The 26,558-nt window shown below is 48.8% G+C and overlaps 1 protein-coding gene across 1 annotated transcript; it reads right to left on the reverse strand.

The window, feature by feature from the left end:
* Window positions 1-31: 31 nt before the first annotated feature.
* NCSTN (nicastrin) lies at window positions 32-26,553 on the reverse strand. The gene is made up of 17 exons (XM_083478286.1): window positions 26,195-26,553; window positions 23,012-23,116; window positions 22,481-22,604; window positions 20,896-21,014; window positions 19,038-19,183; window positions 18,364-18,514; window positions 17,496-17,602; window positions 16,137-16,289; window positions 12,944-13,048; window positions 11,346-11,417; window positions 10,100-10,275; window positions 5,033-5,135; window positions 4,685-4,780; window positions 3,573-3,660; window positions 2,847-2,992; window positions 2,171-2,386; window positions 32-758 (listed from the first exon to the last, which is right to left on the reverse strand). The coding sequence occupies exons 1-17, from the start codon at window positions 26,298-26,300 to the stop codon at window positions 636-638; spliced, it is 2,136 nt and encodes a 711-aa protein (XP_083334412.1). The 5' UTR covers window positions 26,301-26,553; the 3' UTR covers window positions 32-635.
* Window positions 26,554-26,558: the final 5 nt, after the last annotated feature.

The raw sequence follows: 26,558 nt of genomic DNA on the forward strand, positions 1-26,558 counted from the left end.
GGAAGATATTAAAGCCAGTGGGATCAATGGATTTAATTCGCAAGTATTTTTTTTTAATTAAACCAAGCTATTTATAGAATATGTACAAAAAAATTCCAATCCTTTTTTTTTAAAAAAAAGAAATATTTTACACCCAATTCCCCCTTTCCAGCCTCCTGATCTCCCTCTTTTATTTGCATCTTGATACACATACAGACCAAATGATTTGAGAATATCTTTTTAGGTAACCTGGATCTTTAAAATAATAAAAAAGGGAAAGGGAGAACAAAAGAGACTGAGGAACACCCTCTCGTCTGCACAGACCCCTGGAGAAGATTTCCCCCTGTATCTGACCACCTATTCTCACAGAAGTGTGTAGCAGGTGCCCTCGCAGGAAAGGTATCTTCTCTGAAGTTTAAAGACATCTGGCCAAATATCTCCCTTGCAGGAAGAAGAAGAAAAATTATCTCTGTATCGCCAGCATCTTCTTTCAGTACAAGATTGTTTTAGGGGAGGTGGCGGTGGGGAGGGGAGAGAAGTGAGATTCCTTTCAGTGCCACAATCCACATCAATCAGGGAAGAAAAGGCTCCAGTGTTGTTCTACCAGCAAGCCCAAAGTTCGTTCTCTGTCTCGCCCGGCTTTGAGTGCTAGGAGTTCAATACGCCACGGCTCCCGAGTCTCCTGGGTTGGTGAAAAGCACATCTGCTTTGGCGTTGATGAAGTAGGTGACGACGAACGAAACAATCAGAATAGCGATGCCCACGATAAGCGTGATGATCTGCGGAGAGAATGAGAAGGCAGAACAAACGACTGTTAGAAGAAAGAATGCTGTGGCCCAAAAGTAACTCTTGGAATTTATTTATTTTTGGAGGGGGTGGAGCATCTTTGAAATCGGGGGTGCATCTCTTGGGACATGAGGAGAGTAAATCTATTGGGAGGGGACTCACAGAGGGAATTCCACAGGGGAGCAGAATTTTATTCCCCAAAAGACTCAGATGTGATTTTTTTTAAAGTGAAGGAGCTAGTCTTCATGGCTTGAAAGGAGGACATGCCTGCTGAAATCTTAGCAGCCAGAGGGGCAGCAGGACAACAGTTCCACCATCAGCAGAGTCCAGAATGAATTCTGCACAATTTTCCCTGCTTTTGCCTATTAGCACATTTTTTTACAGATGGCAGAAATCCAGCTTGCCCTGTCCATTGGCCTCCCTAGAGATATGACCTCTGACCTCTGCTGGGCTGCCTTATTCAGTCTGCCTTGACCAGCTCTCCAAAGTAGAAGCCTCGCCCAGCAATGCTGCCCCAGATGCTTCCAACTGGAAATCCCAGGGATGGACCCCTGCTCCTTCTGCATGCAAAATAGGGGTGGCTACTGCTACCCAAAATTCCAGATTTTGCAGCAAACTGTCTTCCATGTGTGTCCTGGCTCTCACCGGTGGATTAAGGGCTGTCTGTCTTGGTGTACGGTTTCTGCTGGAAACTTTAATGCTCAAATAAGGACACAGGTAAAAAGGGTTCAAATGCAAAGATGATCCAACAAGTAGCACACACCTTTGGATCCCGTTAGATGGGAATTTATGTGGGCATCCATCTCTCTTGAGAGCCAATGGATTGCATCTCTGGGGGTGAAGTCAAATTGCTGCATTTGCAGTTCTGAAATGCCCTCTCTGGGGTGCAAACCTGGGGAGTGTGTATGGAGGTCTCACTCTTGTAGTCCAAAGGAAAGCAGAGTGATGCGTTTGGCATCAGCATGGCTGCAGGAGTTGCTGGAAGGAGGCGTACAAGGCGCTATCTAACCATCTTAGGATTTGTGTAGGGTTTACTCCTTAACCGCCTTAGTTGCCTCTTCAACAGGCTGCTCCCACCGCCCACCCCATCCTGATTTGACCAGCCGTTCCACATTGCCTCTTTGGGACTCACGACACTTTGGTCCATCCATCCTACTTAACTGGCAGTTCCTCTTCCCTGGCTGAGAGATCCCTTTAATATGAGAAGTCATAGCCTGACGTTCTGCATATGAAGTGCATGCTCTGCCACCACCTCCTCTGCACAGATATGGGACCTGGGCTCAAGCCTCATGAGCCCCCAAACTGTTGAGATGTCCAGAGAGGTCTGGAACCAAGCTCTGCTTTCTGCACCTTCAGCAAAGAACCACTTTGCTTCCAGGCCCTTCAGCTGGGCCCAGAGACTCACCTCAAGCTGCTTGCTGGCCACGAGGAAGATCCGGGCGTGGAGCTCCTTCCAGCGGCTCTCTGTCCACGTGGAGTACTCAGTAGAGCCCCACTGCTGGAGCTCAAATGCCGGGGAGGAAGCCTGGCTGAAGCGGACCGTTGACATGACACAGTACGGCTGTCGGGGGGATGTGGCATTTGGGTACGGGGCACCCTGCACCCAAGAGTAGTCGTACAGCTGTGGAGAGAACACAGGGGTAATGGAAGCAGAGACTCAGGTGCAAGTTCCAGCCAAAGGTGGACTCCTAAAACTGTCAAAGAGTGTTGCTGCGAAGCTGGGGGTCTGGGACTTTCTGAAGAAGCTCCTCCTACACTTCATCTTCGCTATGACCCAAGGTGGGTTTTTGATGTTGTTGGAATGGTCAAAATGTGCTCTCACTGAAACCTGATGTCTGGGCTTGTCGCTTACAGGAGTTCTTACAAACCTACTGATTTGGGATGGCAGCCTGTGTTTATTGCTATGTGCGTGTTTATTGCTCTTATTCCACTTCTCCTAGTAGAGCCCAAGGCAGATCAACAATACAGTTAACTTGAACCACAAGGGTGAGACACAAATGCAAAAGTAATATAATCAAAAGTGCTGCAGGCGGCAGAATAATTCGCTGCATCTCGAAAAAGAGTGGGATGAGCAAACTCACCTTGGAGTTCTTGTTGAGCTCCTGGCACTGCTCCTTGGTCGCGTTCTCCTGCCGGGTGCCTGTGAGGTTGGCCAAGACGTACTGGACAATGTAGGTGGAGTTCACGGGGTTATTCACAGCAATGTAGTACTGGAGGGGTCCGTTTCCTGGGAGGAAATTGGGGCAGGAGAGGAGAGAAAGGTTTCAAGAGGGGCTGGGCAGGTAGAGGCACCAGGCCCTGAAGTCAGCATTGCCCACCCCAAAGGCCCACCTAGCACAGCATCCCATTCTTGTGGCTGTTGGAAGGGACCACAAGGGCCATCTAGCCCAACCCCTTGCAACTCAGGAATCTTTTGCTCAACGTGGGGCTCAAACCCACAACCGAGATGCATGCTCTACCAACAGAACTATCCAACATGCCTATAGAAAGCCTGCACGTAGGACCTGAGTATGACAGTACTCTCATAACCTGTGATTCCCAGCGGCTGGTATTCAGATCCTGAGGGCAGGACGCAGTTCTCATGGCTAGCAGCCCCTGATAGCCTCACCCTCCAAGAATACATCTACATCCCTTTTGAGCCCATTGCTAAACCAGCGACACTTTTAACTCCGCATTGTGTGGAAGTACTACTTTATTTTACCCTAAACCTCCCAACATGCAGCTTCATTGGGTGCTGCCGAGTTTTGGTATTACGAGGGAGGAAAAACTTTTCTCTTCACTTCATGTGCAACCCAGACCAACTTTACCCAGAACGGCTTTGAGCTCTGCCTTCATGATCGCCTGGAACCAGGGGTTGTTTGCTTGGATCAGGAAGCCGTACAGCATGCGTGTGACCTGGAAAGAGGGCAAAGCATTGAGTCAGGGCCTCAAGAGCAGAACATTGAGTTGGGGCCACTCAGAAGCAGGCAGAAAAGGCTGGGCTGGCTCACTGGGGGACCTGGGTTCAGCCAGGAAGCTCACCCTGTGGTCATTGGGGACCTGCCCTTTTGCCTAACCAGAACTGGGAGGAGGCTGCCTTACAGGACTCCACATTTGTAGAGGAGAATGGTGAAGAGAGTGAGGAATTTAGTAAGCCCACCCATGAAAAAAGCAAAAGGGATGTTTCCAACCTGTCCCAATGGCTGCAGAGGCAGGCTTGAAAGGCAATGCTTGCCTGATGGACTAACAGCAGGGTGGGGCTGCTCAGAAATTATGGAGATGGGAAACTTTATTGATAGGGGGAGATGTAGGCACCTGACCCCTTCCTTCCTGCCTAACTAACTGAAGGAGCGTCTCCATCCCCATTGTTCAGCCCGGACGCTGAGGTCCAGCACAGAGGGGCTGCAGGCGGTTCCCTCACTGTGAGAAGTGAAGCTACAGGGAACCAGGCAGAGGGCCTTCTCGGTAGTGGCACCTGCCCTGCGGAACACCCTCCCGTCAGATGGCAAGGAGATGAGTAACTATATAACCTTTAGAAGACATGTGAAGATAGCCTTTTAATGTCTATTGTTTTATTATTATTTTTATATACGTTGGAAGCTGCCCATAGTGGCTGGAGCAACTCAGTCAGATGGGCAGGGTACAAATAATCATCATCATAAATTCCACAAAGCACACATTCCATCCAAATGAGACTCATTTGTGCGTACGGCTTCAATCTGGATGAGGGGAAAGGGCCACAACCCCCACCCGCAAAAGAAAAAAGTGATTGTGGTGGTGAAGGTGGCTGGTTCAGGGAGATGAAGCAAGGCATGTTCTGTTGATGCAACAAGGAGAGGAAAACTCATGCACCACGCACATGCGCACACACATAGACAGAAGGGGAAAAGGCCAGATCTCAGGCCTGGTGCCAGGGCCCGGGACCCTTGTCTGCTCGTACCGTTGCCGGATCTGCCCGAACAGTTGAGGTGTTGCCACTTCCTCCTGCAAGTTGGTAGAGTGTGCGGGCAACCACAGTGGCCACATCCGCCAGGGACTGTAGGAAAGGGAAGAAAAGGGGCTCCAGGTTAATACGAGACTGGCAAGTTTGGCGAGTGCATGGAGCGCAGGCCAGCCACCCTCCTGCCTGTGCGCTGTTGGCATGTCTCTATGACAACCACCGAGAGCTCAAGACAATACGAAGTTACGATGACTCTCTCCTCCCTCCCCCTTCTCAAGTCTTTGGAAGGACAGATGGAAGCCGCTCCCCCCACCCCACCCCCCGCAGCCACGTCACAGCACACTGAACCTTAGCCGTGTCCGTCACATAATTCAGCATTTCCTCTGGGCTCAGTCCCTCCGGGTAGTTCATCTGAATGTTCTCCGATGTGTCATAGATGCTTTGGTAGTAGCTGGAAGAAGAGGAGAAGGCAGGTTGGCGAGGGCACAATGGGGCCCTCGAGAGCAGGCGGTGTCTGGAGCAGGTGCCAGGAGGCTTCTCCTGGGGGAGGAGAGGGGGGGAATCCAGCCTCCTCCTGCCCCCTTCCTCCTCAAAGCATTTAATGAGGCTTTGTAATTAACTTGGCCCTTCTGCAGCTTTGCCTGTTTGATGAGCTCAAGGCCATTTATTGTCAGGGGTGGGAGGGAGAAGAGAAGTCCACGCAACTCGCACCGGGAACACGCTTCTGAAGAGGTTCCGCCAACCTGCTTAAGGATGCCGGCAAACCTTGAGAGGGCGAAGGCCAAAACACAGGGGGTGGGGCAAAAGGAACAGTTCTGACCCATCCCCACTCCCAAAATCGCATGAATTCAAGAGGCCAGACCTGGACGCGGGCAGTCAGCTGCCGACTAGAAGAGGCACAGGGCCACTGGCAGAACGCTCTAGCACAGGGTTTCCCAAACTTGGGCCTGTTTTTGGACTCCCATCATCCTTAGCTAGCAGGAGCAGTGGTCAGGGATGATGGGAATTGTAGTCCAAAAGCAGATGGTGACCCAAGTTTGGGAAACTCTGTTCTAACAGAAAGGCTGGCGCTTTCTGAGTGGGGCAAAGGAAGCTGGTTGTGGTTGTGCTGGAGGGCCACAAATAATATATAAATAATGAGCTTTAGCAGAGGTAAAGAAAAGATGGGAGAAGGAGTCCATGATCTTGGCTTGACTTAGATCCCTGAAGCTGGCAAAAGGAGAAGCAAGAGGCATGCTATGGGTGCTCATGGGGACACACACACACACACACACACACACTGCAAAAAATAACCCGCCCACCCCTCTGTATCTCTGCAATTCTAATCTGAAATACAATGACCAGATCTGCTGCCTCCCCAGAAACGGGCTCAGCAACTGAAGCCTTGCAAAAGCACTCCAGGCCACATCATATTGCCTAAGCCCTTGAACCACCTCTCTGCAACCATTCTGCCCATTTTGAAGGAGGCTGTGAGAGAGTGGTTTCTGCTCAGTGAGCAAATTCCCAGCTAGGGGACTGCCCGCCTTGTCCCTTCGCCATGGCACCAGGCCCGCTGAAAGGCAGGTTCTGGGCATGGGGATGCAGCCAACCTTCCATGGCTTTAAGAGCAAAGTGGATGGATGATTCAGGGAGGGCGTCAAGGCAAAGCGAAGGCAAGGAGACAGCAGAAACTGCATGCGGGTTCAACACACAGCTGGGCAGAAGCTGCTGACCAGCCTGCCAGATCCACGACCGATAAAGGGAAGTCCTACTTCATGCAGCACACAGTTAAGCTATGGAACTCCCTGCCACAGGAGGCAGCAATGGCCGCCCACTTGGATGGCATCAAAAGAGAATTGGGCAAATTCATGGAGGACAACTAGCCACAATGGCTGTGCTCTGCCTCCACCACTGGAAGCAGCAATGCTTCTGAATACCAGCTACTGGAAGCCACAGGAGGGGAGAGGGCTCTGGTGCTCAGGTCCTGCTTGCACGTTTCCTACAGGCATCTAGTTGGCCACTGTGAGAACAGGATGCCGGACTAGATGGACAGTTGGCCTGATCCAGCAGGCTCTTCTTACATTCTTGTGACGAATGGGGAGGGTTTTGCCTCCCTTCCCAGGGGTCTCTGGTTAAGAACATGGCAGCCATACGTTTGGGTGCGCACGGCACAGGCTGAAGGGCCCAGGGTAGAGCCCGGTGCCTGCAACAGCTGGATTTCCCCAGGCCACCGCAAACACACTCCTTCCCATGTTTGTTTTTGTTTTAAAGCAGTCCTTGAAGAACAGATGAGGCCCTCCCTGAACGCTCAATTGCTGTTTGCTAACCTCTGGCTGCCAGCCAGCTGCAGGAAAACATTGCGGTACAAAACTGGATTTCTCGTGGCTGTCAGAACAATTACGCTGCGCCTCTTTAATTACATAGCACACGTCTGCTCCCTCTGCCTCCCCCAAAACACAACTGCTATGCTCTTCCCAGCATCCTCGCCCACCCCCAGCCCTCTCACTCCTCGTGCAAAGGGGTGGCCATAACCCCCTCTACTGGCTACTGTCAGAAAAGGGTTTTGCAAAGACTCTTCTTCAACCTGTTTGGAAGCTGTGCAGCTTCCCAGTAGGTGAGTCCGCTATGCAGAACAGAGCTGACCAACAGGCCAGATCTCGCCCCATTTCCATGCAGCCCTATGGCACAGGATTTTTTTAAAAAAGAAGTCTGCAACTTTCACTAGTAGGGAAAAAGAGGTGTTTCAAGAGAGAGAAAGGGAAGGAGAGACTCTCAGTTTAACATCACATCTCTCTTTTGGATCCTGAACACCATGGCCCAACTCTGCCTGAGAACCTGCTAAATAACTTTAACTTTATTCTGGAGTTCGTCCACCGCTTTATACTGGGTGGGTTATTATTTACTGTATTTATAACTCAAAGGTTCTCACAGCAATGCACAACAGGATATTAGTAGGCTATGAGGGCTGAGCGATATAGCAATATATCGTCCCAAACCGGTTTGATTTCCATCTCACAATATTGGCTTTATAATTATTGATCTGGCAATATATTGTGAATCATTATGCATGTGTGTGTGTGCTATGCAAAAATCGCAATGTAGGGGAAACCGTGAAGCCAGCCAATGCCTCTACATAGCTTCATTCTTATATCAGACATTGTGATATATTTATCATGATGTTTAACAAGTGATATATTGCGATGCTGAAAAACAGATATCATACGGTCCTATAGGCTACATATCAACATAACATAAAACCAATAACTAATCTGGCTTTAAAAGATCCGTTCAATAGCTCAGTTGTCTCCCAAGGCCTGAAGGGGGGGGGGGGAGCACATGCCTTCATGTGATGTTAGAAGCCTTGTAATTGGGAGGTGGGGGAAATGAACTGAGGGAGTTGTGACAGAAAAGGCCCTGCTCTTGTGTTGCTGCATCACAAACCAGAGCAGTCAATGGAACTACAAGCTGGGCTTCCCACACTGATCTTAAGGCCCAAGGTTGACAGGGAATGGGAGAGGCTTTTTTTTCAAACACTTGGCTCACAAGCCCTTTAGGGTCTTATACACTATGGTGAACACCTTACAATGAGTTTGGTAGTGAACAGGCAAGCAGTACAGCTTGTATTAGTGATTAACGTTGGGAACTAGGAAGCTGCTTTATACTGAAACAGACCACTGGTCCACTAGCTCAGTGTTATTCACCCTGATTGGCAGCTGACACAGACTCTTCAGAGGATATTCGCAGCATGGAGATGCCACAGGTTCAACCTGCGGCCTTCTGCATGCAGAGCACAGGTATCCACGGAGATGCACCATCCCTTCCCATGGAACAAGATCCCATTCTGCAGCACCAGCCAACAGTCTGGCAGCCACATTCCGCACCAGAGGCAGCCTCAGGACTGTCAGGGGCAGCCCCAAGTAGAGCACATTGCAAGCATGAGGTTGCCAGAGGATATACTCCTGCGGCAAGGCTAAAGTCATGAAAGGTGGCAGCTGGCTAACAAGCCCGAGCTAGAAACAGACACTCATATTCTGTGTGCATGGCAAAATGCCCTTTGGGCTGCCCATGGGCCACTCTTTGGAAAAAGCGAATGGCTTGCAGGAAGAATTAGGAGTCTGTGTGAAGCATCATGACCAGGGCCTCTGGACAGAGGTGTATTCAGGCTCCCTTGCACCCTTGGCAAGCAGCTGTATTGGTGCCCCCCGTCCCTTGTACCCCTGGAAAGAAGATGTGTTGGTGCCTCTGAAGCTCGGAGAGGCCATGGACTGGAAACTCAGAAAGTTTGCTTTTTGTTGCCTTTTGCGCTCTGTCAGCGATGACTTCGCAGCCATGGGGTTGGGTGTGTTCTGCTTTGCCTCCCTTCCTTCTCTTACACATGGTCCACCTACCTGAACACATGGATGGGCAGGCCAGGCTCCTAGCCACTCCGAACCAGAGTGGAGAGGTGCCTACATCCTTGGTGCTGCCAAGGTACGGCCCTGCCTCCGAATTAAGAAATGAAGGTTTCCCAGGCTGCCGAGGATTTTCAGCAAGGCAGCCTGTGAAGGGAAGTAGGCAGCAAAGGTTTCTGGAGGGCTGGAAACTGAATTGGACGAACAGAATTCTAACTGAAGTGCTGCAAAACTCATTGTACGTAGGCTGAGACCCTACCTGCCCGCGGACTGCCTCGCCAGAGTGGTGCATGCTCTGGTTATCTCCCGCTTGGAATACTGCAACGCGCTCTACGTGGGGCTACCTTTGAAGGTGACCCGGAAACTACAACTAATCCAGAATGCAGCAGCCAGACTGGTGACTGGGAACGGCCGCCGAGACCATATAACACCGGTCTTGAAAGACCTACATTGGCTCCCAGTACATTTCCGAGCACAATTCAAAGTGTTGGTGCTGACCTTTAAAGCCCTAAACGGCCTCGGTCCAGTATACCTGAAGGAGCGTCTCCACCTCCATCGTTCTACCCGGACACTGAGGTCCAGCACCGAGGGCCTTCTGGCGGTTCCCTCACTGCGAGAAGCCAAGTTACAGGGAACCAGGCAGAGGGCCTTCTTGGTAGTGGCGCCCTCCCTGTGGAACGCCCTCCCACCAGATGTCAAAGAGAACAACAACTACCAGACTTTTAGAAGACATCTGAAGGCAGCCCTGTTTAGGGAAGCTTTTAATGTTTGATGTATCATAGTATTTTAATATTCTTTTGGAAGCCGCCCAGAGTGGCTGGGGAAACCCAGCCAGATGGGCGGGGTATAAATAATAATTTATTATTATTATTATTATTATTATTATTATTGGGAATGCAGCAGGGTGGGAGGAGGAAGAGCTTTAGGAAAGCAGCTCTCGCGCACAGCAACTGCCGCAACTCTCTTTAAGACATCCCCTAGCCAACCCTCCCAACATGAACAGTTTGCAGCCAACGTGAAGGGCAGGGCTCATTGGGCCACTTACCGGTTCCTGAAGGTGGAGCGGTGATCGGCCAGCACCACGCCAGGGATCTGCCTGGCCCGCAGGAATCGCTGGAAGGAGGACGGAGGGAGGGGCTGGGAGGCGCCAATCACTTGCATGGTGATGCTGGTATCTCCACTGCTGTTTTTCAAGGTCTGCACCATGTTCTGAACGCTTTCCTAAGAAGTAAGGAGGAGGCCGGTGACGACATTCCTTTTTGAGACCACCTTATGGTTATGAAGATGCATTTGTTGCAAACCCCACTTGAGGTGCAGCATTTGCAGGGAAAAGGCTATATAAATAAACCCGACTTAACAACAGCAGCAGCAAAGCAAACACGAGCAGTCTGCTGCAGCTTAGAACTAGAGAACGGCCTCCGCTCACCCAATTTAGCAACTGCAAAACCAGACACGTTGACGTGATGCTGGGGGCAGGCTGTAGCCACATCATCCAGTGGTGTTCAGGAACATCACAGAAACTTCCCAAGAACCACACCCACCCACCCACGGAAAGCACTCAAAGTTAAAGGCCTTGTGCTACTCGCCTGCCACTCTCTCAGGAACTGTCATTTATACAGCATGACTGGAGGTCCCGCAGGTCTAAAAGGATGAGTCCCTGCCGCATGGGCTTACAATGCAAACTTTGGACACGGGACACAATTCAGTTCCATTACACAGACTTTGTTTCAGTACGTGGTGAGGACCAAATCTAAGGCTTCAGGGGGGAAAGGGATTACAAGGAAATGGGAGAATTGGCACCATGCAACTGTTCTCAGAGGCATGGGAACAAGGGTGGAGTCTTTTGAAGGCACAGGGGACATCCAGGGTGCCAAGGGTAAAAGGCCAGACAGGGCAAGGCCACAGCGGGCTCCGAAGACAAGGACCAAGGCGCTTGTGCGGGGTCCAGGCGCAGGCAGGAAGCCAAAAGGAGGGGTGTTGCATGACTGGTGTTTGGAGAGGAGTGAACCAATGGACAGGCATGAGGGGGATGAAGGAAAGACAGAGGAAGGCCAGACAAAAGGAGACGGCTGCAGCTGAGGGGAAAGACAACCAGAGCATGAGGCAGAGCTTTGCCCTTTGCCCAACATGGCGACACAGACGTCAAGAGCAAAGCAGGCAATGCTTTGGGGATGATTGCGGAAGGCAGTGGCCTGGCAGGAGAACAAAGCAGGTCCCCACCCCACCCTGCACAGCCTAATTGCCCCTCAGCGCCACCTGAGAACCAAAAAAAGAGCATATTGCACCCTTACCTCTGTGGAGTGGTTCTTCTGCGATACAGGATCTGTGTGCATCCACAGATCGAAGTTATCCATCAGAGCAACCTGCAACAGAAGGAGCACCCGTCATCCCACTTGGTGGCTGCAGTATAGTGGTAACTTAGGCTGTCTGGGAAGCAGGCAGAAAGACACCCCACCCCCCAAGAAAGCCTGACCAACAGGAGCTGAAACAGGGCCTAACAGCTGGAAATGCAACTGGCGAGCGTTTGCTGTCTGGGCAGGAAAGGAGAGTTGGGGTTTTTACCCTCCAGAGTGGGAGAAGCAAACGGCCACTCCTAACGGCTTATCTAGCACCAGATGTTTGCAAAGAATTTTGGACTAGAGGCCCTTAAGTGCCACTCTGGACTGAGCAAGAGAAGGCTCTCAGAATCAATGAGCACTTCTTAATTATGCCTTAACTGTTCTGAGCTCCTGGGTTTAAACTCTTGCTTCGCAAATTTAAATACCCATTGGTGCAGCTTGGAAGCTTCTATTTTTTTAAAAAAGGGAGTAGCCTAGTTAAGCCAGCCCTGCTTTAGGTGGTCACTTTGGCCTCGAGAACAACATGGCCTTCAGCCCAGTTGCCTCGTCCTTCCGCCTGGACTATTTGCATCCTGCCTTTCCTCTGTGCTGGAACGCAAGGCGGCCGAGCTGGGATGTGCATGTCCCCAAGTGACTTCCCTTCACACGTGCCTTGGGACCCCTGCATGCCTTTAAATAACCAATGAACAGTTATTTGAGAGATGGAGAGAAACACGGGACCAAATGAAAGAGAGGGAGGGCTGTAGTGAGGGCCAATTCTAACTTTTGCTCCTCTGGGGTTGGGAAGCCAGGAAGAAATGGTTGAAGTTCAATGCCTGCTCCGAGTTTTGGTGGTGTGAGGCAGGAGAGGCTTGGGGAAAGATGCCCCTTGTGGGCCCTCTCTGCCATTTAACCTGTCCAATAGCCCAGAGGAAAAGGAGGAGGTCTGTTTCCGCCCTCTTGCCAATGCTTGCCTGCTTAAGAAAGGGCAGGTGGAGAGGCAGAGATAGCATGGAGGAGAAGGGGGAATGGGGCCAGGGGGCTTCAGGGATTGGCAGTAAGCCCACTGCAGGCAGGTGGACCTGAACTCCAGCCTGCCTAAAGACAGACTGCCCTTGATGTTAGCAAACTATAAATCAGGATGTTTCTGACAGATGTGACACACTGGAAGGCCTTTGGGGTGGGGAAAGTATAAGAAAGAAATAATGGTTTTTTTGTCCTTGCTGTGTGAGATGTGGGTCTGATGCGAGCCACCCACTGCCACAATTTGTGTCAGAGCCTTCTCACGTTGCAGACCTCATATTCTCTGGTCCTTTTGTTTTCTTATTTACTTAAATGCATTTATACACTGCTTGACTGTGGAAACGACAACCCTCAAAAAGGTAAAACAATAAAATAAAAAAATCCTTCCTTGCTCCGCAAATATAATTAGTTAGTTGGCACCTGTCTGCCTAGAAATGCAGAATCCACACTCTGGGACATGGAAGTGGGTAAACATTGCAGCAAGATGGAGAAGGAAAAGCCACTGAGTTTATAGCAGAGGGAGGGAGAACTGAACTGAACTTCCCTACCTGACTCAGCTCCAGAAAGGAATGGATGTTTTCCAGCTTCACTGGGAAGTGGCCATTCTGCATGTCATAAACCATCCGTGAGCTGCCGATGTAATCAAAGGTCTCCTTGAGAGAGGAAGGCAAATTCAAAAATGGTCACAAAGCAGGCTTTGGCCACCCAGCCTCAGCTGCAAACCATAATGATTGGAAGAAGGTGCAGCATTTATTATACAGCACGGGGCATTGCTGCAGCAACCACCTTGCAAATTAGGCTCATATTTACACGCCCATCTTGCAAGTGGTGGAGAGGGGAGTGGGTTTACCCGAGGCCAACTCTATGCAGATCTGAACTGGAGCTTCTAGGTTCACAGCTCAGTCTCTTAACCACAATTAAGGTACTGTCCTTCCCCCCTCCAAATATGCAGTGCAGCAGGTAACGACACCAATCTACCTTGCGGAATCACTGTAGAGTTTATTGTGCAAAGTATTTTGAACAGCCTAACAGTGCCAGATACTGCATCAAAACTACTGGTTTCCCAACAGCTAATTCTGCAGGCTTTGGAGGGAGGTCCTCATTGCCAATTCTCACCCCCCCTCCCTTCCCACTGCTCCCCCACTGGGTGGGGAGATCATATGGAGACATCACAGGACTTTGGAAGCCACCGCAAAGTTGACAGCGCTGAGCAAATGAGGCCCTTCGATGTTGATGCCTGGAGGGGAACATCAGCTGCTTACCATCGGTTCCCCCTCTCTCCCATCTGCCCCCTCCCCTTCCAAATATCCTCTTGGCTTCACACAGCTGCCAGCTCCCAGAAATTAAAACTGGTTTGCTCCAGAGTGCACATATATTTTTAATCCTTTCCATGTGATGTTTTATGTTCGGAGGCAGCGGGGCCTCCGCATACCCGTTGCTGGGGGACAAAGAGTTGGAGCCGGCCTTCCTGCCATGCTCTGGCACTTCCTGAGGAGTATCTGGTTGGCTGTTGCTGCTGGTGAGAAGATGCCGGGATAGGTGGACCTTTCCACACACACACCCCATGCCTGATCCATCAGAGCTAATGTTAAGATTCGAACACGCGTTGATGTTAACACCCAACCTGGTTTCCACCATTCTTGGCCAGCTAAATCCCAACCAAGGGTCCCCAGACTGAAAGGGGAAAAGGAAGCTACAAAAGTCTACCCAGGAAAGAAGCCTCAATAGAGAGAACCATGTACTTTCATTTCAACTTATTAGCAGCTTCCTGGGGTCTTTTGGTTGCCATTCCAAGATATTATGGTTGGGGACTGAACCTGAAGCTCTCTCTGTGCATAGCAAATGTTCTACCACTGAGTTATGCTCCCCAGCACCACACAGAGGCCTGCCCTCCAATTGGGAGTGGCTTTCCAGAAGCATTTTAAAGGGAGAGCCCAGGGATTGTTCTTTTACCAAGATCATTGGTCCATCTAGCTCTCAGAATCTCAGCTCTAACTGGTGGAGCTGCCTGGGGCCTCAGGCAACAGTTTCCCCCAGCTTTGCTTCTTCTTTGTCTCCTGTTAGTATGTAGTTTTAAATGCCTTTTTTATATTAAAAAATTTTTTTTAACAAAGTAAGGAAGTATGTATGATACTGAGTTATCAGGTCCTAAAACACTAATAAAGATGCCAACAAAAATTATGTCCAACCAAAAGCACACCAAGCAAGTCATACTCAGAGTAGAGCAACTGAAATTCATGGGCTCGCCAATATCAGTGGGTTTGCTCCAAGTATGACTATCACTGAATGCCATCCTTCGAATTACGTTTCAGATGCATTAAATGTGCTCTATTGAATTTTCTTTTCCTGAGTGTTTCAGCTGCAATGATTTTCACTACAAAAACTTTTACGGAGAAATTTATGCAATGCGTTAAAATTAAGTTGACATACATTTTAGTTCTTGATTACTAAATATCAGTCAAAGCAAACATGCTAGATCAGATCCCAACAGATTAAGAGCATCAGAACATTTTCTGCAAAATCTACATCGCTGGCTAATTCCCTGGAGGGGCTGGGCTTGGGTACATCTGCCTCACTGATCATTCGTTTCTCTGGGGATAAATACATTTATTCCAGGGCTCAATGGCTACGTTTTCCAGCTGAGAATAACAAAGGCCACCAATGCGATTCCTATTCCCAACGCAGAAACTGGGAGCGCTCTTTCAGCCTGAAGTACATCGGAAGCTGCCATACCCTGAGTCTGATTATCCTTGGTCCATCTAGCTCAGTATTGGCTACACTGACTGGCAGCAGCTCTCCCAAGCAGTGTTAGAAACTTGGATAAATAAACTAACTGCCAAATGGCATCTTAAACCCAGATTACGGTCACCACAATGGAATGTCTAGGTGTCTTTTTTTACAATGAAATTTGATGATGATGATGATATTTTTTTCATTCCTATACTGCTTTTCTATTTTAAAGAATAAAACTCAAGATGGTTTACAACACATTAAAAACAATCCAGAATTCAAGCTTCATGGAAAATATTTTAGATCCTACATTTTGCTCTCCCCATCTTTATTTACCTACTTAATTTATACAGCTGCCCCATAGCAGAAGTACTCTAGGAAGCCAGTGTATCGGACTAGGACCTGGGAGATGAGGGTTCAGATCCCCCCACAGTCATGAAGCTCACTGGGTGACCTTGGGCCAGTCACAGCCTCACAAGGCTGCTGTAGGGTTTAACTGAGGAGTGGGGGGTGAACCATGGACTCCTTGGAGGAAAAGGTGGGACATAAACACAGTGAATAAGCTCTTCTGCTTACCTGCTTAAGAAAGCTGGCAGGGCCAGCTAGATGGAAGTCAGTTGCCAACCTGGCATCCAGAGATCTCCACGGGGTCACAACTGGACCCACGCCGGTCGCAAAACGCACCTGGGGAATTTCTAACACTGTCTCCAAGGCCAGAGGGGCCTTTAGGAATATAGGAAACAGCCTTATACAGAGCCAGGTCCTTGGTCCATCTAGCTCAGTGCTGCCTACACTGACTGGCAGGGGCTCTCCAGGATTTCCGGCAGGAGTGTCTCTCAACCACACCTGGAAATGCCCTCGGGGATTGAACCTGGGACCTTCTGCAGGCAAAGCAGACCTTCTATCACTGCCCTTTCCTGCCAAACCTAAGCTGCTGGGGCCTGGACCCAGGCCCTTCTGAAGGGAAGCTCCTTCCTTCCCTTGCCATGAAAAAACAAGACCTGACCTTACCCCCTGGAAGAAAACAAACATGATGTTTTTCGGCAAGGTCTGAACTCCAGGGATCTTGTGGATGGCTTCGGCTGCCGCCAAGAGAGTCACAAAAGACGCCACGGCACTCTCTGCCCCAGGGGCCACATTCCAGAAGAAAGAGTGGCTGTCCATCTGCCAGAAGCAAGAGAGAGAGAATCAGGAAGGTCCAAAAATTCACTGTTTCCATTGCCCTGTCTGCATACATCCTTTGGGTCTCCAAGGACAATTCAAAGTGCTGGCTTTAATCTTTAAAGCAGGGGTAGGAAATCTTAGGCAGGAGCCTTGAAACCTGCCACAGCAACCCCTCACCGGCCATTGTGTTTTGGGCAGACAGACTCCTTAACTTTTGTGTCTTACCTCCCTCTCCCCTGGTATGTTTATCAGCTCCCAACATATATTTGGCACTTGAAACAGGGGAGTGGAGATGGCTTCCCGATAGGACCAGCTAATCAATATATTTGAAAGTCAAACTAAAGCATCCACATAGTTGTGAATCTTATTTAACAGCATTAAGGCACATTTCCTCTAAGAACAAACACCACACAGAGTGATGAGGCATCAACAACTATGGAACTGCAAATGCATTTGTGAGAATGGGAAAGTTGAGCCATTGTTCATTTTTTATGCTCTTTGAACAAAAGACATTTGTGACTGACAACAGTTGACCTCTTAAGAGGTTTTTCCTGCAGTGTTTTCCTGCAGCTGGATTCAGAGATTCTGAGCTATTTTACTATATTCAATTCAACCTTTCATTAATTTGATGTCTTACAATCACACACAATCTATTTTTGTGTTAAGCTGGAAATTCCACTAAATACAAATAAAGGTTATTCCCTGAAAGGCAGCCTATAAATTCTGTCTATAATAAACAGAAGAATGATTTCATAGAAGGTGACAGTTTTTACATTTTTAAGGAAACATCTTTAAAAGGGTCATACTGTGGATTCCCAAAGTGATGTAGTATTTAGGAAATAATAATAGTTTTCTCATTTTAAACCCAAAGTGACCCGTTTAAATTACTTTAATGGGCGTTATCTGTATATGGACCATGTTTAACAACAATTTCCAATTTGAAACTTGATTCAGATTTTGCCCAATCTACGCAATAATCCGTTTTGCATAACTGCTAGAATTCCGTGTAGTTACAACCCAACGTCACATGATAAAATCCTTCTACTCCCTACCAGTCAGTACTGTGCAACAGCTGAGTTATGAGAAAGGGGTGGGGGTAATGAGCCAATTCATAGCTGACACAAGGGACAGCCAATCAGGGCTGCGTAAATATGGATTCTGTTCTAAGCAAGGAGAGCCCCCTGCCTCCACGTGTGCAACTCCTACCCGACTGGAAGCAATGACGACACTGTCCGGGTCCATCTTCTCGGACTCATTGATGGGCTTCACTGTACTCCACACGTTGAAATCTTTGAGAGGGTCACAGACGACCTCTGGAGCGGAGGGAGAAAGTGGCCTCAACAAAGTGCAAGGAGCACAAACTGGCTGGCTGGTCATTCCTTGGCCTGGGAAGACTGACTGACTCCCACCATGTGCTGCGGCCTGCCTTTGTGGTGTCACCCCTCAAAGCAGCTTTGAAACAACCATTTGAAACTTTGAAATTATATTTGACGTCTAGCTGGGAGAAATGAGATCGAAGTCTTATCCAACTTACGCAGCCAGGATCCCCGCCCCCCTTTTTAAAACACCACCACCATCTGAATCCAGAATTTTTGGCATCAGCCCTCCCCAACCTGGTGCCCTGCAGATGCTTTGAACTCCAACTCCCATCAACCCCAGCCAGCACAGTCACACTGACTGGGGCTGGGGCTGATGGGAGTTGTAGTCCAAAACATCAGCTTGGCCAATACATGCAAAATATGCATGGTGTCAGTGAGCTTGTGAACCTGCCTCCCTAGAGCAACAGAAAACAAATCTGCTCTGTCTTCTAAGAGACAGCCTGTCAGATATTTGAAGGTAGCTGTATCACATTGTCTCTCAACATTTCTTCCCTAGGCTGAACGTATGCAACTCCTTAACCCTTTCCTCATGGGGCTCGCAGGCCCTTCGCCATTTTTGCCACCCTCCTCAGAGCACCTTTCAGTCTGCTAGTATCTTCCTTCAACCGCGCTGCCCAGAATTTCCTGACGCACAGCTTGGCGGTTGTTAGCCTTGTCTTGGGACACTTCCCCCCACACCGGCCCTGTTATCTCACCTGGGTTGAGGCTGAAGGTGCTCTGGATGGCGCTGCGCCGCATGCAGGTGACGGTGCTGGTCACGGCATGCATGTGGGAGGAGAGCTGCATGGCACACAGCGGGTACTGTGGGTCAGAGCCGTTGGCAGGGAGGTTGTAGGTTTGGTAGCACTAGAGGAGGGAAACAGAGAAGGTGGGACACTTCATCAGACTCATTTGCATGTGTTCCTTATGGTTCTATTTCATGGTCTCCCTTTGCTCACAGGAGGCTCTTTGCTCCAACACAGTCTTCTGTGGACAGAGGCAGGGAGACATTTCCCCCCTATTTAATGTCCTGCAAAACTCCCATGCCACATCCCATGCTGTTCCAGAGGGCTGCAAGTTAGGTCCGCTAGCTGTGCATATTCCAACAGTTTAAGTTGCCATTCTTCGTTAGTTGGGACCTCGCTCCTTTTCCATTTTGGGGCTAACAAAACACGGGCCACAGTAGTAGCATATAATCTTTTTTGATTTGGGATGGGGGAAGCACAGTGAGTTACTGAAGGAAAAGGGAAATCAAAGGCAAAAGACTGCCTTTCCTTCACTTTATTTCTCTCCATAGGAGAGAAAACTGCTGTGAACATTAATAACACCACCAATTTTATTAGTTGTACCACGCCCATCTTGACTAGGTTGCCCCCCTCCCCCACAGTACCTTCTTAATGACCTCTGTTTCATTCTCATCTTGAAGGAGGAAGATGGGGAAACCAAAATCCATGTAGGAAAGGCTGCTGCCAAGGGGGTTCCACACGGTCATGTTGCAGTGGGCGTATTCAGGGCCATAGCTGCTGTTGTAGACACCTGAAGGACAAAGTGGGAAGAGTCAAGGCACCACTGAATCAGTCTCGTTCAGAAGGAAATACCCATGGCGCCTTGAAAAGGGCTGTCTAGTAAACAGCCATCTGTATTGTGATGCACCAAGACATTTTCTGGTGGTGATTGTTAAGCCTCTTGCAGCGACAGTCCCAGCTGCCCTAGTGTCTCAAGAAAAAGGGGTCCCTGACTGCTCCTAGAATAGGACAGGGTGAGTGAAACTATCTAGTGACAGAGAATTAGGAGGGGACAGGGGCCGGGTGTCATGCCTATCCCTGACCTGGTACCAGGCATGAAGCCTTTAGAGGGTGACCCGCAGGTCAAGGACCTTGAGGAACAGGCAAAGTCCCCCAGATCCAATGCTGAGGATCCCTTTGAGAGACTTTCTAGGTTGAAGAACCACTAAAACATCAGAGGAGGAGGTACAGCTGCCCCCCCAAGTCCTTGAGAATGCCAGTGCCAAAACCACACAACCAAGACTGTGATGGTGACCCATTGTCAGTTGCCCACTCATGAGTAAGCAACCCTGATAATCCTTCACGCCGAGCAGCTGTTTTTAGGGTGTGTTTAGGAGGTCGGAGTATACAAGGTTTCCTTCCTGAGCCTTTCAGCTGCTGGGAACAACACAGGCTTCTGGCTCCTGCTTTCCAATTCAAATATCCCTGCCTTGCTATCTCCTTACTTTGTCTGAATGCCCTGTGACACTGACCTTGGGCTGTTGCCAGACTTTGCCTCTGGATAATATCAGGCCCTAGACTGATTCTCTGTGGATTGCCTGGGCTGTGCTGCATCTGCAACCCTGCCCTCATTGGTGATTACTTTGGCAAAAGGCTCAAATCTCCTGTTAACTGGAGGAGACAGCGAACTACAGTGGTACCTCGGGTTAAGAACTTAATTCGTTCCGGAGGTCCGTTCTTAACCTGAAACTGTTCTTAACCTGAAGCACCACTTTAGCTAATGGGGCCTCCCACTGCTGCCGCGCCGCAGGAGCACGATTTCTGTTCTCATCCTGAAGCAAAGTTCTTGACGCAAGATAATATTTCTGGGTTAGCAGAGTCTGTAACCTGAAGTGTATGTAACCTGAAGCGTATGTAACCCGAGGTACCACTGTACAGGAAAGAGGAATTGAATATTGGGACAAGAGGGCAAGAGGAAAAGAGGAAAAACTGGGAGAAAAGACAGGGGGGAAAGTATGCTCAGATGCCATGGAGATGAAGGCGAATGGAATAAGAAGAGAAAAAGAATTGCCTAAGAGGCTGAGCCTTTTAAGCAAGAAATTCTTAGTTCAGAGCTTAGTTCTGCCTTAAGGTAAGCCCCTCCCTTCTCATGCTCATCACACCTACAGTGATGATGCTGATTCGGGATTGCAATAAGCCTACACACTTCCCATCAACCCCAGCATCATGTGGCTGTTCTAACTGAGGACAATGGGACTTTTAGTCCAAAACATCTAGACACCAGGTTGACAAAGGCTGGAAAGCACTATAGAAAGAAAGCACTATAATGACATTAGGTAAAGCTAGTCAAGGTATCTGGCTGGAAATCTAGCCAGCCAAATGCTGCTGTTTTCCCCATCCTGTCCAGTATGAACCTATGTCAGCTCTTCAGAGGACATGCAGCAGGAAGAAGTCCCTTCTCCACAAATTAGCATAGCCCACAGGCAAGTCTCTCTCCCCACAGCCCCCCAGCTCCTTCCTTACCAAAGCCATCATTGGGGCACCGTAAACCAGGAGAGAATCCTGTGTAGAGACTGGATTTGGAGATGGCTACAGCGAGGCCAGAGATGCGGGAGCTGCCCTTCAGCTGCTGCATTACATCACTGTCGAGAAAAGAAACACAAAAATGATGAACAGACCTCCGGGGGGTGGGGTGGGGCTGTTTTAGATTTTTAGCTAGTTATCGCCTGCCTTCAGCACTTAAGTAGCCAAGCACAAAAGGGGAGACTTCAAACAAAAACCATGGTATAGCGTGTAACAAATCATAAAAGGAGAGAGAGTTTAGCCACATTCTGTTTCCCCCCTCAAAGGGAGAAGCAATTTTAAGTAACTGGAATGCGTAACTTCCTCCTTATCTATTTAATGCTTTGCAGAATGACAGGAAGTCAAGGCTACACTTGGGTGTTAAATGCCATCTGGTCCTGATAAACCATCTTCATTCATTTATTTTTCCTAATGAAAAAGAGTTTAATCATTAACTCTCTCCTTCCCATCACCCATACTGGCATGAACTCTTCAACCACACCACCCTTTTCTGCATTCCCCATTTTCTTTGGCCCAAGGGCCACTCCACATGCATATACATACTCTTGCTTACACACACAGTCCCTTAAGAATCTAAAGAGCGTGTGCTGTGAAAAATTTCTACGCCAAGTCCCTTTTTTCAGCTACTCCCACAAGAAATACCATGTTGCCTATCACAGGATATTCACATGACCACAACTGTCTATGTAGTGCACAGGAACAACACAGGAAGCTGAATTTTACTGAGCCAGTTTCATCTGTCCCTCTGCCTCAGCAGTCTTCCAACCATTTCAGACACACCTTTAAACCTAAACATGCATTTGGGGACCAAGTTCTTTCTTTCTTTTTTTGCCATCTATCTATATGGTGGTAGTGCTGCTGTTGCAACTCACGTTAGATCAGGCCGCAATCAGGTATTTGGTCCTGACTAAGAGCAATGACGTAGCTCAGCACTGCCTGCCATAACATGCTTTGCCTCCCTAGAGTTTCAAGCAGGAGTCAAGGGAGATACACCCGATCTGCACATGCTTGGGACTGAACCTAGGACCCTTCTGCATGCAAAGCAGCTGTTCTACCCCTGAGCTCCAGCCCAGACAGCCCAAGACTCACATTCTTAAATGAGATCTGGTACCATGCAAGATCACACACAGACAAACTTAAAAACAAACTCAACGCAATGAGAATTGAGAACAGGAGAAGCTAAGCTGCGAAAAGAAGGGGTTGGAAGCAGGCGAGGGGGAGAGAAGATGTGAAACATCTTGCATGCAAGACGAATATTTCATTCTCTGCTGACACTGATCTGCTGAGTATCAACGCTGCCACAGACCCAAGAAAAGACGGAAGGCACACATGGTGGAAACACTGCTAAAGCCCCATGTTGGGCAAAAGATTTCTGCATTGAAGGAGGCTGAACTAGATGACCCTCATGGTTCCTTCCAGCCCAGGGGCCTCTCTGAGATTTTCTAACAGAAACAAGAGATACAAGCACAATAAATAAGTTAGGCACTTTTTGTGGGGGCAGCGGCAAGGGGGAATGGTTCATTACCCGGTGAAAAGATATCCATCTAGCAGCACCATGTAAGGGGCATGTGGCCCATCCTTCAGCACCCAGTTCAGGTCAGATTTCTTCTCCACTACATGGATGACTCCGGTGTCTCCATTCAAGGAGGCTGCCATGAGAAAGGAAGAGGTCCCTGATGCAACATTCTCACCAACCCTTGGGTGTTTCGTTTTCTGTTGCTTGGCAATTGCACTGGACTCCCCCCCCCCCAGCTAGCTTCTAAGCTGTGCTGTAAATAAGACTAAGTACATGAAACTGAAATAACTACCACTTCTTCCCCAGTTTACTCCTGCTTCCCCTTCATCTGCTTGTTCCTCCCATGATGAATTTCAGATTGAACCCCACCCAGCAGGGGCTGTCCTCTTCAACTCTAAAACACCACACATATACATCAATTACTTATATCTAAAATGCCACCTGCCAACTGACAAATTTGTGGCTGAGTCGATGCGGTCCAGGTGATGTAGCTCCACTTTCTCTCCCAAGCAAAAAATCATTAGAATGGGATACACTCACACTGGCAGCCAACTTGATGAGTAGCATTCAGGAGGCGGACACACGATGCCGTCCTGTTCAGTGGGATGTAGATTTTCCTCTCAACAGAGTTGCACCAGCCTGCACCTGTGGAGAGAGAGAGAAAAAACACATAGATGTAAAGATCCCAATCTGGCCTCGACTATCCAGGCCTAACCACAGAGTTGGGAGTGACCTTATAGGCCAGGCATAGGCAAACTCGGCCCTCCAGATGTTTTGGGACTACAATTCCCATCATCCCTGACCGCTGGTCCTGTTAGCTAGGGATCATGGGAGTTGTAGTCCCAAAAACATCTGGAGGGCCGAGTTTGCCAATGCCTGTTATAGGCCATCTAGTCCCACCTCATACTGATGCCGGAAATCCACTAGTACAGTATCCCTGCTAGGAGGCCATCCAATTGGCAGCCTCTCTGCAGTCCCCACTCAAGGGCTGCTCTCATTTCCTTGACAGCTCACTGAAATGGTGTGGCTCAGGAGTAGCCAACATAGCAACCTCCAAATGTTCTGGATCAAAATTCCCATCACTACCAAGCACTGAGTGCGGTTGATGATAGTATTGGCCCGAAACGTCGGGAACGCTATGTTGGCTACCCCTAGGCCATTTTAAGTACTGGCTGTGCTTCACAGTTGAGTGTGTGGCACGGTCTTTACAACACCAGAGACACCTGGATTCAAATCCCCACTCAGTCACAAACTATGAATGACCTTGGGCTAGTGTAATATTGCCTTGTAAATAAATCCATGTAAGGGACTTGCCTGCTAAGACTAATTTCCATGTGGGCTGCAGAGAGAAGGAAGCAGCCTCCTCCCAAAGCCAGTATGGAAATGCAGACTGCGGGCCTCATAGCAGGCTAGGGAAAAATCGATGCCGATCAAGCAGACGGACTGAGGGATGGAATAACCCTTCTCCCCTTTGCCTGTTTTATCTCAGCGACTCAGAGCCAGCAGTCAATGAGATGGCATTGTGGAGTCTGGAAGCCCTCTTTCACAACACCCCAATCAGCAACCAACAGATCCTCAAAGTGTTGCAAACATGCCCCATCCCCAATCCAACATGTAATTAGGGATTTTTTTCTGGAAAACTCCAAAATGGAAATTTCTCTTCTGCAAATTAGGATAACTTGCGTTTAAAAAAAAATCAGGTTGCATTAGAAAATTTTCTGATGCTGAAACCTAAAGAGTAAACTAACTTAGCATGTTTATTTTATTTGCATTCAGTAAACAAAAGTGAAATCTGAATCTGCCGAGCTCCCCTATTTGCAACTGGCATCTATTCATTGCTGCTAATGATTAAACCATTTTTCCCATCCCATGTCATTGTGCACAAATGAAAAAGTGAAGCAGTAAACACAATCCTAGCCTTGAACATTCTACACGTCATGTGCAAAACAACTAAACCACGATACAACTGCTACATTCACCAAAAGCATGTTACTAACAGTATCTCCATCCCTCAATCCCCATCCATCTTTTACTCACTCATTTACTACGACAACCTCTTATCCTATTAGGGACACCTGCTAATTTAATAAATTATACTTGTTTAAGTTCAGCTCATTATGAAGCCAACTTTCACCGACTTATCTTTGCTTTCACTTCCAAGGCAGAAAGGTTTTCTGCTGCTTCTCAAACTGGTTGAGGCTAGAAAAACCTCAGCTGGATCCCTTCTCCCCCAACACTGCACTTCAGGGTTTCCTTTACAGACATCCAGTATCACTCCTTCCTTCCAGCCATCCTATGTCATAATCTCCCAAAATATGATGCTAAGCACAGAGAAAAGCTGTGAAGCTTTACCACCTCTGTTTACAGATCTTGCTCTTCTATTTTTAACAGCTGCATGATGCAGGTAGAAAATTAAAGCAACTGAATGGTTTTCTATCATTGTCTTCAAAGTCAAGGTAAAAATCCAATCTGGAAGTAATTGAAGCATGGTTGACTGAATGTGAGTTGGTCTTCTTAGAGAAAGGACATAGGCAAAGCTGATAAAAAGGCACTCCTAGCAACTGTCACCACCTGGGCATCCAGGAAAAGTAAGGATGAAGGAGTCTCCTACACTGTATAACCTGCTCTTTCAAGAGGGCGGAATCCCCATCCAGAACAGGTTCAACGATCTCTCCTAGTCCCTCATCTCTCAGGTATCTCTCAGAGCTCTTTTTATATCATCAAGCCCATGGAGCTGTTTAAACTTTCTTGATGTGCCCGCCATTTTAATCATCATTGTACATTGTTGTTTTTTTGTTTGCTATTTTATGAGTTGCTGGCATAAAACCTCACAAAGCTTGGCAAGCAGCAGAGTCCCTCAGCTAGAGGTTACTGCAAAGCAGGGAGTGAAGAAAATAAAAAACTTGTAGACATGAAGTCATCAACTTCCATGATATCAGATTGCAGGCTAAAGTCCCTCCCTGGTAGTATAGATGTAAAGTTCTGTACATCTGGGAGTCTGGGGATGAGGATGCAGTCGCTGACATCCCCCCTCCCCACAAATTTATGGGAATACTAATCTGGGTTACCAGCTAGACTTCAGTTCTTTTTTTGTTTTGTTCTTTTTTTTCGTTTCCCCAAAGACAGGGAGCGACTATTGCACTTCCACCACAGAATCATGTACCAACTGGGAGGGGCTTATTCTGCTTGCAACCCCCGTCTTGGAACAAAGCCTACAAGCTGACCTCATGGCCAAAACATCCCCCTTAACGTTTTTCCTAAATTTTAACACACAGACGCACTTCTTTCTTTCTTTCGTTTTTGCAGCGTGTTGCCTAGTGAAGGACGCTGGAGAACTCAAAAGCTCCCCAAGCTTTCGTGACATTTTGGTTGGTCCCAACGAAGCTTTTACCAAAAATAGTTTAGGACGTGGGGGGGGGGGGGCGTCGAGGTTTCCTACCGCTTCACCAGAGACCAAATAACTGCATTTGCTCTTTCACCGCGATTCTAGTGACCAATGGACAACACTTCGCACCTGTGGAACACCCGCCTGTCCGAGAAAAATAGGACTTTCCTTTGCTTTCTCTCGGCTTTCAGGCGGCTCCCTCCCCGGCTCCTCTCAGACAAGGTCAGGTTAGGGCTCTGGCGAGCCTCCGCAGAGGCACGAAACGCCCCTTCGAGGGACCCGGGGGTCCCACCGCTTCCGCCACCCAGGTTTCGCGGGGGGGGGGGATGTTGCCTCACCTGCCGCCAAGGCGCACAGAAGGAGCCCCCGGAGGAGCCACCCTTCAGCTTCCCTCATCATCCGCCCGCAGCTGGTCGCCGCTTCCGCCTCCTCGACGGCCGCCATCTTGCCGGCGGCTTCCGCTTCCTTTCCTTCTCGAGGTTCATGGAAGACGCTCTGCCCCGCTCCCCCGCCGCGAGCGACCTGAGGGGGAGACGGTCTAGTCGTATGCCGCCTCTATGGTCTAAGGCGGTAGCCGCGCCCTTCCTGTTTTTGTCCTCCTCGGCGACTGGTTCTTTGCTGGAGGCTCTTTCCTTCCCTTCCCCTAGGAGGCGCTCTTTTCTCAGAAAGGCTGTGCGCTTCCCATTTCCGTCTGTAATCTAT

Source organism: Podarcis liolepis (assembly GCF_965112155.1).
Source record: "Podarcis liolepis genome assembly, chromosome: 15".
Taxonomy (NCBI): Eukaryota; Metazoa; Chordata; class Lepidosauria; order Squamata; family Lacertidae; genus Podarcis; species Podarcis liolepis.

What these genes read in the sequence shown, in the direction of transcription:
- NCSTN (XM_083478286.1), bottom strand. Translation starts at nt 26,300, where the DNA reads ATGGCGGCCGTCGAGGAGGCGGAAGCGGCGACCAGCTGCGGGCGGATG. An exon ending in GATGGATATCTTTTCACCGG is followed by an intron (nt 21,015 to 22,480) that starts GTAATGAACCAT and finishes TTTTCTCGACAG; the next exon opens with TGATGTAATGCAGCAGCTGA. An exon ending in CCTTTCTGGAGCTGAGTCAG is followed by an intron (nt 11,418 to 12,943) that starts GTAGGGAAGTTC and finishes CTTCTGTTGCAG; the next exon opens with GTTGCTCTGATGGATAACTT.